Source organism: Ursus maritimus, unplaced genomic scaffold, assembly GCF_017311325.1.
Source record: "Ursus maritimus isolate PB19 unplaced genomic scaffold, ASM1731132v1 scaffold_31, whole genome shotgun sequence".
NCBI lineage: Eukaryota > Metazoa > Chordata > Mammalia > Carnivora > Ursidae > Ursus > Ursus maritimus.
The window spans coordinates 25934235-25946798 of NW_024425675.1; the positions used below are offsets into that span (position 1 = coordinate 25934235).

A 12564-nucleotide genomic window follows, 5' to 3' on the forward strand; every position below is an offset into this window, starting at 1 on the left:
AAAGCAGCAGAAAGCACGAATGTCGCAGGGCCGCAGCGTGTTCCCTGGATGCAGCTCAGGCCCGCAGAAGCTCCAGAGAAGTTTCTAGGGCGGAAACCAGAACGCAGTGCGTTTAGGCATGAAGCATCAGAAGGAAGGACATCGGAGCCGTCAGAGCGAGAAGAGGAAGTCGTTGCAGCTTTTCTGGCATTTAGCAGGGAGCCGGGGAACCGGGAGCAGGTTTACATATGGCCAGTCAGCTAGTGACACATCCTTCAACCCGTGCGTTAAGACCTCGGCAACCGCGTTTTTTAAAAAAAGCTGCAAGATTCTAAGTCACAGAAGTCCTGCAGTGACGTGGTTGCCCATCTTCTAAACCTCAAAGGCAAGAGGGGGGACAGAGAAGAAGAAACATTACACTATGCCTCTAGAGTCTTTATATCATACCCTGTAAAACGACAGGAAATAATAGGATGCAAATAATTTACATTTTCTATGTTGTTGTCAGTAATGGTAAGAATGCCTCCGTGTTTCCATCAGCAGGTGCAATATTCTTTTCAAACACTAGAAGTGTGAGTCGTTTGATTTGTAGGGAAAATTATAGTCCGATAGTGTCCAAAAGGTTACCATGATATAGCTAAATTATCTCTGCCTGTCACAGGTTAAAGAACATTTAAATTCTGGAAGTTCACATCAGCTTTTTCTAGATAACAAATCTTAAGTACCTTCCTATATTCACTCAATTAGTGATCTTGGGCCTTGATAACACTGCAGAGAGAAACTTTCCAACTATCATTCAAATCATATCTAAAAAGGTGGTCATAAATATTTTAAAGCCTAAGTGAACTAATAAGACCTAGACCCATTAAGGATAAGATCTTTTACAACAAATTAAATAAAACAATTTATTGAAGTCTGGACTCAAGATAAGCTAGATTTACTAGCTGACCTTTTATTCATTTAAAGAACAAAATTAGCTCTAATTGCATTAGAATGGAATCCAGTAAATCTCCCCAAGTCTTCTAATGTGGCATCCGTGTAAGAACGGCTGTAATTGTTTACAAGTAAGATGGAAATGCTTTGATTATAATCTTTCCACTTGTTTTACTGTGTAGTAAAAGCATTTCCCCAAACCTACAGCCAGTTTTCCGGACAGCATGCTATTTTTTTTCCTTACACATACTGCATGTTTGGTGTTAATGAACAAACTACAACATGCCAGGGGAGGAAATTAAACCTGGAGATTTCATCATAAGTTTAGGTCAATAACAATGAGAGTCAGAGATGGAGGCCAAGAACTCCTTGTCTGCGAAAGTCAGAAAAGGGCCAAAGGCCTGAATGGGAAAGATTTTAACTACCTGCTTCCCCTCGGAACTGCAGCTGAGACATATGGGCTTGGCTCTGTTGAATTTATAAGTTTGATAAGGTAGCGAGAATAATGTATACAGCCCACAGCTTGTGTTCCAGCTGTTTAGCTGCTAGGGAACTTCATTTGTAATGTTGCCATCTGTCACTAGCATTACAAATAAGTCATTTGCCATATCTTTTAAAATATAGTTATTCTTAGGATTTTGTTGGGGGGGGTCATTGTTCCTGTTATTTGGCTTCTATTATAGGCAAAATACCTATGAAATGTTTTAGTCTCAATGGCAAGCTAACCAGGGCAAAACAAAATTATCAACATGCTTCGATCTTTTTTTTTTCTTTAATCAAAAGCAGTTTTATTGGAAGGGAAACAAATTAAAAATAGAAATGCAAAAGGCCTTTCTAAGTCTGATAGGATGATGCTCTGAAATGTTCCTGAGCTTTGCTTCTAAAGGATCCTTTTTTATTTTATTTTTTAAAATTTTATTTATTTTTGCGAGAAACGGGGAGAGAGCGTGCACATGCACGCTCGCGAGCGTGAGGGGGGGGGAGGGGCAGAAGGAGGAGCAGACTCCCGGCTGAGCAGGGAGCCCGAGGTGGGGTTCGAGGTGGGGCTTGATCCCAGGACCTCGAGATCATGACCTGAGCCGAAGGCAGACGCTTAACTGATTGAGCCACCCAGGCGCCCTAAAGGATTTTTTAAACCAACAAGCTTTGCTAGGCTTCCTCAGCATGCTTTTATTAAAATATGAAATATGACTGCTTTTCCTGAAAAACGTTATCAGTTGTTTCTGCCTGCCCCTCGTCCCTTATTCTAGTAAGAGTCCTCCTTTCCTTCTGGGACTACCATTGCCCCTTCTGACAGTGTGTCTCCACATCCACAGGTGCTGGGGAACCAGGCTGGCCACTGCCATCGGGTGCCAGGAGATGGTGGGGGCTTCACCAGGGGTGCGGAGCACTAGGAACCATCCCAGCCTTGGGTGACTTGGACCACGTTTGCCACCATACAATGGCAAGACGGAGTAAAAGAAAGTGAGCAGGGTCCTAATGATACGTTTTGAACCCTGGATACTGCCTCACCTAAAGTCAAAGAAACCTTGTTTACTTTGTCCGTTTCAGCTAGTTTGATTTGGGTTTCTGTTACTTGGAACTAAGAGTCTTGATTAATACAAAAAGAAAACACCAGCGTTTCCACTAGAGGTGAGAAGATTTTTGACACAGAGTTGTCTTCGCCGAGTGTGTTACTATGCTGTACCCTTACACTCAAGGTCCCTACAAGAAATAAACAAAACCTGTCTTTGCAGCTGCTATAAAAACTGCTAGAGAAGACACTGGGGGGTCAGCTGGTTCCGCTTGGAAATAAAGGTTTAAATTTGGTACCCTGAAAAACTTTGTCTCTCCTGAGAAACTCAGAGCTACCTTCCTTTTCAAAATTGTATTTCACTGTCTGCCCTTCTTGCTAGAAAGCCATAATCCTATCTGACATGCAATCATTCGCTTCTTTTTCCTTTTCTTGGTATTAGTTTCCTATGCCTTTTTTCTAATAACTTAATTGTTCCCTCTTTAAGCTACTGTAAATTTGTTTAGACTGGGAAAAAATTATATATGAATAAACAATGTTTCACATAAAGAGGGAAATGCAGAAAGTAGGATAAAAATCAGTTGCTATTATTTCTCTAAAGAACTTACCAATAAAAACCACGACACACATTTCACCCCGTTAAATGTCTTTCAGCTAAACCTGGCTACGTTTTAAAATGTAAAATGCTTATTTTCTTTAAAAATATTTTAAGTGATTATTCTTGTAATTGCTCATGATTATTCTCTACTTCTTGCTGTACTGTCAAAAAGCGTTATTCAGGAAAGTTTGGATCATAAAAAGACAACAAATATCTATGAGTATTTTCTTTTTAAAGATTAAACCCTTCATGTTTTTCAAGATTAATGAGCAAACTTTTAGCTCCCATTTTCATAGTACATATGATTTAGAAATTCCAACTCTTAAAAGGCCCCTCCCAGAAATAACTAAGTTCCATAAACTGCAACAAAAAACTGACTTACACAAAAAGGAAAGCAACCAATTTTCAGCACCTCTGCTATGAGAGGTCTGATTAATGAAAGTTTCCAGAATCATGAGGAATCTGCTAATACTCAGGGCTGTATTGACAGTGGAAACCAAAACACTGGCAGAAAGAAAACCGTAACTGCCAGCAGCAAAGTGGTCACTGAAAACTATCTCAGTATAATTTGCATAGTTTGGAAAAGGGGTTACATCTATAAAAGGACAATCTATTGTAATCTGTCAAAAGAAAATTTAGAATTATCATTGATAATAATATTGTTCTCTGAAAGGCATCATAAATGATTCCATGTCACTTGATCAAATATATTATTAAAGAGTAATTGGAAAAAATGACCAACCATTACTGGATGTTGGGGGGGGAGCTCAAGTAATTATCCCTTCTCTGGTGCGCTCACCGCATAAGGGCACAGCGTCCTGAGGGCAGACGGACCAGTGCACAGTTTCTCCGACACAGTAACCCCCATTGACCAGCCAGAGTAACAGAGCTGACAGACGGTGGGAGATTCACCGGGGAAGGGCTCCACTCAAGGGGAAGAGTGAAGCACTGGATGGAGAAGAAGACAGAGCCTTCCTCCCCAGCGCTGGCAGAGGGCAGCAAGGAAGAGGCATCTGAGAAATGCAAGGGGGGAATGCCTAACCCCCAACCTGCCACTATTATTCACCCCAATCTTTATATACATTTAATTTTTTTCTTCATACACTACTGATATTTATTGATTGATTTTTAAGACTTTACCAATATTTAAAATTATCTTTCCTTTTAATGAGAAGTTTCATTAACAGAATTTTGAGCTTGAAAAATCAAACCACACACATTTAAACTTAGAAGAGCTGTGGGCCCGGTTCTGTCCTGTCCTTCCTGCCGGTCTGGTCAAACAGTCCCAGCCCCCAACATACTCCTGTCACATTACTTTGCCCTATTTTCTTCATAGACATGAAGAGATAAATGGATGCCATAAGTCAGCTCACTCTTCCTAATTTGCGCCACATAAACTAACTCAGTCCATAGTAAGACTGGAATGACAAATAGCATGGCCACACTATGTTGCCCTTGCCCGTCTCGTGCTGGTGGACATTCTAACCCTTGTCCCCAAGTACAAGTGCGAGTTCACAACCCTCATCAACACAGGTGCAGGCGGCTGTTCCTGGGCAAGCTGAGACCCACCTGAGTGTAGGCCAGGCTGAGGGATTTGCAATTTACTTCAATGTGCTTCCCACCCGTACTACTCACGAACTTTATAGGTGCAGAGATGATAATTTCAGGGTTACTAAGGGCAACTCTGGAGACCCATTACTGGGGGACAAGTCAAAGGGATCTGAGGTCCTCGCAGAGTTATCTTGTATCCTAACGCTTATCTGGTGGAGGCACTGGACTTCCCACAGACCCTTTAGAATACAGACTCCATGCATGTTAAATGAAGGCAAAAACAAGGTGCCTCAGTCTCACTACAAGGAACATCAGAGAACCGAGGAAATAGTCTAACCTCAAAGTATTTTCCTGGATCAAGGGCAGAAGACCTTCTTTATTTAGGAAAATTTAGAAACTAAATATTGTCTTAAAGATCTTCCAACGAGAGGGTATAATTTGAACCCTGTAAAGCTTTTTCCTTTTTCCCATAATTTCAAAAGACTATCCTCCGCCTGTTCTTCAGCAATAAACAAACCCTTCGTCTGGACTATGCAGACCCCCTTCCTGAATCCCACTCTGCTCATTAATGTCACTTCAAAAGAGTACTGTAGCCCCAACTGTGTACAAACTAAGTAAAGGCACATTTATATGAGTCTACCTCCTCTTTTCCATTATTACTGCCATGGAATAAGCCATGTATCCTTATGCTACAACAATAAAAGATTACTTTTAATTTCATATAAATTTACATGTGTCACAAAATATTCTTTTTGTAATTTTTTTCAACCATTCTTGGCTTGTGAGCCATACAAAAACTGGCAGTGGGATAGATTTTGGTTCATGGGCCATAGTGTGCTGATCCATGATTTAGATTTTTTTTAAAAAGTTCTTCACTGATTAAGATATATTTTACACAAAATCCTATTACTATGTGACTCAGTTCTCTTTTTCTCTCTTAATTTAAAAAGTAATCTATTTCACTTAATTTATTCCTTTGTTCATTGTAAGTATTTCCTTGTGTCTGACTTTGGCCAAGTGATTAATGATTCATATAACATGGTTATTTACCTAAATATTTGAAAGTTCACATATTATATAATGTTATACTCTCATGGGCAATTTGTCTATAATGTCTGAGTATTATAATTTCCCCAATACTGGACAATCTGTTTCAGAATAACAGGATCTATTTTTCACATTTCCCAGTATCTCAGGTGCATGAGTAATTTATTGAGAGGAGAAAAATAGTCAAGAGAATGAATGAAAGATGCTGAAGGGTGGATGAGAGGAATATTATTATCAAAGCCTTTTCACAGACCTTATTTCTCTGAAGGGAATGAGCAAGCCAAACTCTTTTGTGGATGTAAAGATTAAGTAATGGCGAGTTACTGAGAAAACAGTAATAAATGTGAACTAGTAAGAGAAAAGTATTTGTTGAATGATAAGTAAGAATATCTTTCGCTTAGAGGAACGAGCCCAAGTACAGAATTTCCAAAAAGATAGTATCAATAGCTACTCTGGTTGGGTCGCCCTGCTAATCAGCCTTCTACTGGTTGACAGAGGAGGACATTATTCACATTTTTTGTAGGTAAAATAGGGGGCATAGGGTAAACCGGTATCTGGTTAAAGAAGAGCTAAATCTACAGTATTTTTATTAACACTGTCTAAGCTTGTCAGTAACACCACCACCCACTGTCTAGGTTTCTACTGATAGAACCGAAAAGAGTAATGTGGAAATTATGTGAATAATTTAGGTGAGAAAAGGAAGAACCATCTGGATTTTCTTCTTCTTCTTTCAATCTTCAAAAGAACATACATTTTCCTGGAAGACCATGTTTGCCTCTACAACATCATTCATCCTAATGATGGATGTTGTGTTACGTTTGGAATTCGCACAAGCAACAGCACAAAATACAAACTTTTAAGATGGAATGAACCACTGAGAACACAAAGCATATTTTCTGTTGTCTACCCACTATGTAAGTGCATGGCTCTTACTTTCATTATTATGGCTAAAAACTGAATGAAAATTCAGTGCTCTGTAAGCCCATTTCCTACACAATATTTGATTGTTTGCAACGTAAACGAATCCATTTTCAGGCTTACTGGAAAAATAAGATTGTAAACTAGTACTTTTAACTTGTGGAATTCATTTAAATGATAAATAGCATGATTTTTACAACAAGAAGAACGATCTTTTAACATAATTTACAAAAAGAAATCAAGGTTTAATCACCTTATTAAAATAACGTTTAGAGTATTTATTGTAGGCCTTAATCCGTATCCCAAAAATGAATAAAAGAAACAAAGTCAACTAATTTACTTTAAAGAAGGGTGGGCTGATAGGATGACTCTGTGAAAATTAAGATGAACAGTGAACATGGGGTTCATATTTCCAATCTTTTCTTAACAAATAAGCAAACAAACACACGAGATGATAATTAAGACTTCGGTTATTCCTATCATACACTATTTCACCAAGCCTTGGGCAGTACCTTTGTTTTCAGGTACAGAATAAAACTATGAGAATCTCCATTTTTTGTCGTGGTGGGCAGAGAATCCATACTCGAGAAGGTATAACATTACCTCCACCTGGGCGGAATATGGCAGTCAGTCCACTCAATACATAGTCTCTTCCTTTTCAGATAACCAGGACCTTAACAATTACGCAGACACACTGTCATGTCTTTAAAGAAGAGAAAGAGAACAAGAAAGAAGGGTTCCTGTACGTCAAACAAAGCAAAAAGCACTTTGAGAAAGAAACTGATCCAATTTGAAAATGAAGAATTCCCAAAGTAAAGCTTGACTCTCCGTGTTCGTACCTGGAAAAGGTTAGAGCTCTACACCCATTAGGAAAGAGCAGAGAAGGTTAAGTTCAATTTATTTCACTCTAGTTGAAAACGTTTCTACTTACATCTTGTCTTGGCCAGCACCAACTCTGAGAGTCAATCGGGGGATAACCGGACTTGGGGCTGGAACAACTGGCTCCACTTTTATCTGTTGAAGTTATTACATTAGAGTTAAATGCATTTTCAACAAAATCCCTCCCACCTCTTCGTCTACTTCCTCATCTCCACAAACCTGATAAGCCAGTTTAAGCCTCAAATGCTACTAAAATGTTAGCTTCGAGGACAGTCGAGGACAGTCGGGGTTATTTTGTTTTTGTTTCTCAACAACTGCAGGCTCTCTGGCTTCATGAGAAATTCTACAAACTTGAATTATTTCATGTAAGTGGTGGGAATTATTTTTGCATTTTCTTAGCTTTGGTTAATTTCTTGGATTTTTATTGTTAGAATTTTTAAACAAAAACTCACCCAGTCTGGTGAACATTTAAGTAATTGTCAGACCTCACGTAAATAGAAAAAAATGCAGTGATATCTGCATCTGTAAGATAAAATGTATCCGTTTATGGAACGTGAGAAACATGAAACCCATCCTAAGTTTGCATTATCATACAAGAAAACGGTAACACCAAGCATAATGGCAGCATTAAACTGCTGGGGTTTTTTTTTTTTTTTTTTTTGGCTAGTGGTCAGCAGATCTGAAATACTGTAAAAGAAAAAAATAGTGGTTTTTAGGATTTGTAGTGAAGGCGATAGCTGCTGAATAGTCTGAAGATCTTCCCAAATATTTGAGTCAATGGTCAGAAAGGGAATACACAAATCAAGCATGATTTTAAAAGGGTCCTTCACACATCTTGGTGTAAAGATCCTATGGTATAATGCTTTGAATGAACAAACTGAACAAAAGCTCTGTAGCTCACATTATCATCTATTTCAGTTTTCCCACAAGTGTCTGTTGGGCTTTTCTGGTGGGATGGTTCTTTGTTGAACGGAACGGTGCAGGCAGTGGGAGATGTTCAACATCCTTGGTCTTGGGGTCCTGCCACCTGCCAACAGTACCCTGCTAGTCCCTGTGACGACTAGTTGCAAACCACTGACTTACACATTTTAAGCCCAAGAATTAAATCCTAATAGGACAGTGTGGTAGTACTGGAGGGAAATGAATATTCGTATAATACAATGCTCAATCTATTATATCGTCTAATTTCCATATTGCACATCGATCAAATTTACTATTTTTTCATATGTTTTGAACTATCCCCCTTGAGTTTTTTGTTTTGTTTTTTTTTTAAATCCATCGTCACATCAAGATCTGTGGTTTCGACCATCCTCCTGAACAGTGGTGCCTGGTATGTAGGAGGCACTAAAATACTGAGTTAACAACTCAAGCACGCTCAACTCCCTGCCCCTTGGTTATTTCACCATCTGTCCAGGACCAATCTAAAATCATCCTCACGGGCACCAAGTCATTCCAAAGAAAAATTTCAAAATCACATAAACGTCCACCATCAGACTCCAATTCCACCTACACCTTCTACGCCTTCAATGCGGTTTATTGGATTACCCGCTCGGCTAGGTAAGGGCAGAGACCATATCGGTTTTGCTCACTGCTGCTTCGCAGTGCCTATCATACAGGCTGACATATCTTAAGTGCACAAGGCGCAGTGAAAGAAGTTATCTGAAGCAATGATTTCAAACCCTTACCTCCTTCCAGACCTATCTCCGTGATTTCCTTTCCTCCTTTGCCCCTCAAGCTCCACAGGAGCAAACACTGAGGCCACCAGGCAGGAGAACTTCAGCCCCTACAGACTTCTCTGCATCGGCAACTATACTAGAGTCCTCCTCCTCTGGTCTCTTGAAGAAACTTCCTCCTCACGTAGGCATCTTCAACTTTGCAGTTCCACAATTTTCTGCTAGCTTTTAAATGTGCTCAACGATCTTAAAAAAACCTGCCTGCCCTTCAGCCTCTCTCTGACAACCTCTTATATTTTTCAGTTTCACATCTTTGTCTCCTTCTTCACTTACTCATTCCTCAGCTCACTCCAATCTACTTTCTCTCCCAAGGAGGCCACTAAAACCACTCTCCTCAGACACCAGTCGTTTCCTGATGTCCTGGTATGCTTTCCACTGGGCATCTTACCACACTCCTTCCTTCTCCTCTACCAGGTCCTCTGCCTTTGCCTGACCCTACTGGGCCCCCTCCCCTTGTCCCTCGACACTTTCTTCAGTGAGCTCATCCATGTTCATGGTTTCAGCCGTAGGTTTTACAATATGTCATGTCTTCGAAATCTTTGTCTCTAGACTAGCACTGATTGAATCTAAGACCATAACAGAATATTGCCTACTGAACATTTTGAACTCAATATCCTGTGTTTCATCTCACTACATCTAAACTTTAACTTATTAACTTCCCCACAAAAAACTACTCCTTTAAACGGTCTCACTTTTGGCACACGTCTCTTTCATTTGCCCAGTTCTTTGGACAGTATGTCCAGTGGTTCTCCTTAAGGCCCTAGGGGAGCAAGGGCCACTGGGGTGGGGTCAGAGCAAGACCCATGGACAACTAGCTAGGGTTTGCACCCACTTCCCCCCATTCCTTTTTTAACAGAGTTCTAGATCTAACCAAATCTGAAAACCAATGGCTTGGTCTATTTTGTAGACTATTAAGATTTCTCTATTTTTCTCACCTTTCTGAATTATCTATGGAAGAACAGACAAATATATCCAAAACAAACAAACATTTTAAACCACTTACTACCTGCCAGGCATCGTGGCTGGATATTTTTCAGATGTTCTCATATAGGTTTTTTAACAAACATGTGAGGTAGGCATTAGGGTTTCTGTTTTATAGGGAAACTGATCATATATGAAGCAATCATTTTTTCTTTTCCTTTTTCTGTTCTAAGGTCACACAAACAGCAAAACTAGGATTGGATTCAGTTATTTTGTTTCAGAGAATGGAAAATTATATAAAGTCCCTATGTTTTTTTAATTCTAAAAAACTTTAGCACCATACGGTTATAAACGATGAGTAATATTCCACATCCTTCAGCCTGCAATACTATTATTTAAGCACTTAACCTTTTCTTAGGCTTTATTTAAAAATAAAGCTGCTCTACCTTGAAAAAGATCTTTACTATCATTATGCTTCTCATAATAGGGACTATTATAATATAAATACAAATAATATTAATAATAATGCTGTTAGGTCCGTTTCTATTACCACACTACACAATCATCATAACTCACACTTGCACAGCACAAAGTGTGTTCAATATACATGATCCAATTTGCTCTTTGAACTCTGTAAGTTGGGTGCGGAAGGTATTATCATCCCCAAGTATTGGGGACCAGAAGGATTAAGTGGTTTGCCCACAGTGAAAAAGTCAGTAAGTAAATGATCTACTTGTAGGTTTCCTGACACTAAATTCACCCTCACCTCTACCATGCCGCTGAGTCCTCTGTTCTGGTAATGCTGGGGTCTTACATGGAGCTGGCTATTCACTTTCTCTGTAAATGTCTTTTATGATAAATGACATAGATTTGTGAGATGGCTAGAATTGCTTGTTGTTGCTCTTGTTTTTTAGAGAGGCAGAGAGAGGGGCCAGGGGACGTGAGGGAGGGGAGAGAGAGAATCTTAAGTAGGCTCCATGCCCAGTTCAGAGCTCGACGTGGGGCTCAATCTCACAACCCTAAGATTATGACCTGAGCCAAAATCAAGAGTTGGATTAACCGACTGAGCCACCCACGTGCCCCTAGTGTCGGCTGTAAAATACTTTTTCTCAATGTAAGGCTAACTAATTCATATGGAAATAGTGATTGACTTTGGCCTCACCTCCATTCAACTAAACTGGCTGGGTTTTTGATGCCACCTTGAGTAACTTGTCAGGATAAAAGAATCAAGACATGGTTTATTTATGTCCTACTATTTTAAAAAGTTAAATGATACGATATGTAAAAAAAATAAGCAAACAAAAATAGAGATACATTTTGTAAGTCCAATTAAAAATGGTATATATGTGCCCTGAAGACTAAAGACATTTTGTAAACTTGTGGAATTAATGAATGATTCAGGACCCGTTACCTCAGCTTCAAATTTTATCTTAGGGTAAATTCAGGGTGACCACATCATCCAGAGACACCTTTGGGAGTGAAAGAGGGAGCTATTAATTACACCACAAAAGTGTGTAAACTGGGACTGTCCTAGGCAAACCAGGACATACAGTAACCTTCCCTACAAATACTTAAAACCTTAATTTCATTCTTAAAGAAGCTAAATAGGATTTAACCTAAAGATAACACTCAAGCAAGTACCAAAAAAAAGATGAATGAGGATGCTAAGAATACAGATACAGAAAACACCGTCTCTAAAGTAAAATTTATCAGACTTCCATTTACATTAACTTTATCCAAATGCCTACCAAAATAAAAACAAAGACATGTCCTGCATTCACAAAATGATTTCTCGTGTGTTCTTCCCAGAAATCAAGAAACTAAATAAATGACAATTATTTGAATTACTTCACCCATAAGACTAAGGCCATCTTTTAATGGCATGAAGCCAAACTCTGGGGACAACATGAGCTTCTAAGGGTTAAAATAAAAGCACTGCACTTGAGAGTGAGCTGAGAATTGGGGCGCGCAGAGCATTTACAGTGGATTACTAAGCTTCCCAATCCACCAAAGAGCAAAGTCCAGTAATAGAAGACTCCTTTGTAGCTAACTAAAAATACATTGTCAGTGGATTTGTCCAGTTTTATGTATAAGCAATACTGCTTTCACCTGAACTAATACTAGTAGTCATATAAGCCCCTTATTGCCATGTGCTGCATTTTTTTTGCTAATCTTCAAGGATTTAGCTTCTTTGCCACATACCTCAGGGCACCAACTGATAAAGCTCTAACTCTCCATTTTTCCAGGACACCAGCAGTGCGGCCTTGCAAAAAATGAAAATCGCTCAAGAGATTTAAAGGGGAAATTTATTTTTAAAATCCTGACTTGAAGCAAAGAGGTGGATTTTTAAAAAGCTTATCTATAAAGAATCAGTTTAAATTTAAATTCTATCTTGGAACTCTTTCATGCATTCCAGCTTTAAAGTTTATCTTCTGACAGGGACTTTCTGCAAAGGTAATGGGCAGCTTTGTCAATATAATCTGGCCAAGTTT

The 12564-nt window shown here is 39.1% G+C and overlaps 1 protein-coding gene across 1 annotated transcript in view; it reads right to left on the reverse strand.

Annotated features, from left to right (window-relative positions):
• Positions 1-12564, reverse strand: part of TAF3 (TATA-box binding protein associated factor 3) — a 173741-nt gene that overhangs the window by 27860 nt on the left and 133317 nt on the right. The window contains exon 4 of the mRNA XM_040645440.1: positions 7471-7553. Within this exon, the coding sequence (XP_040501374.1) occupies positions 7471-7553 (83 nt within the window). The remainder of the gene's footprint in view (positions 1-7470; positions 7554-12564) is intronic.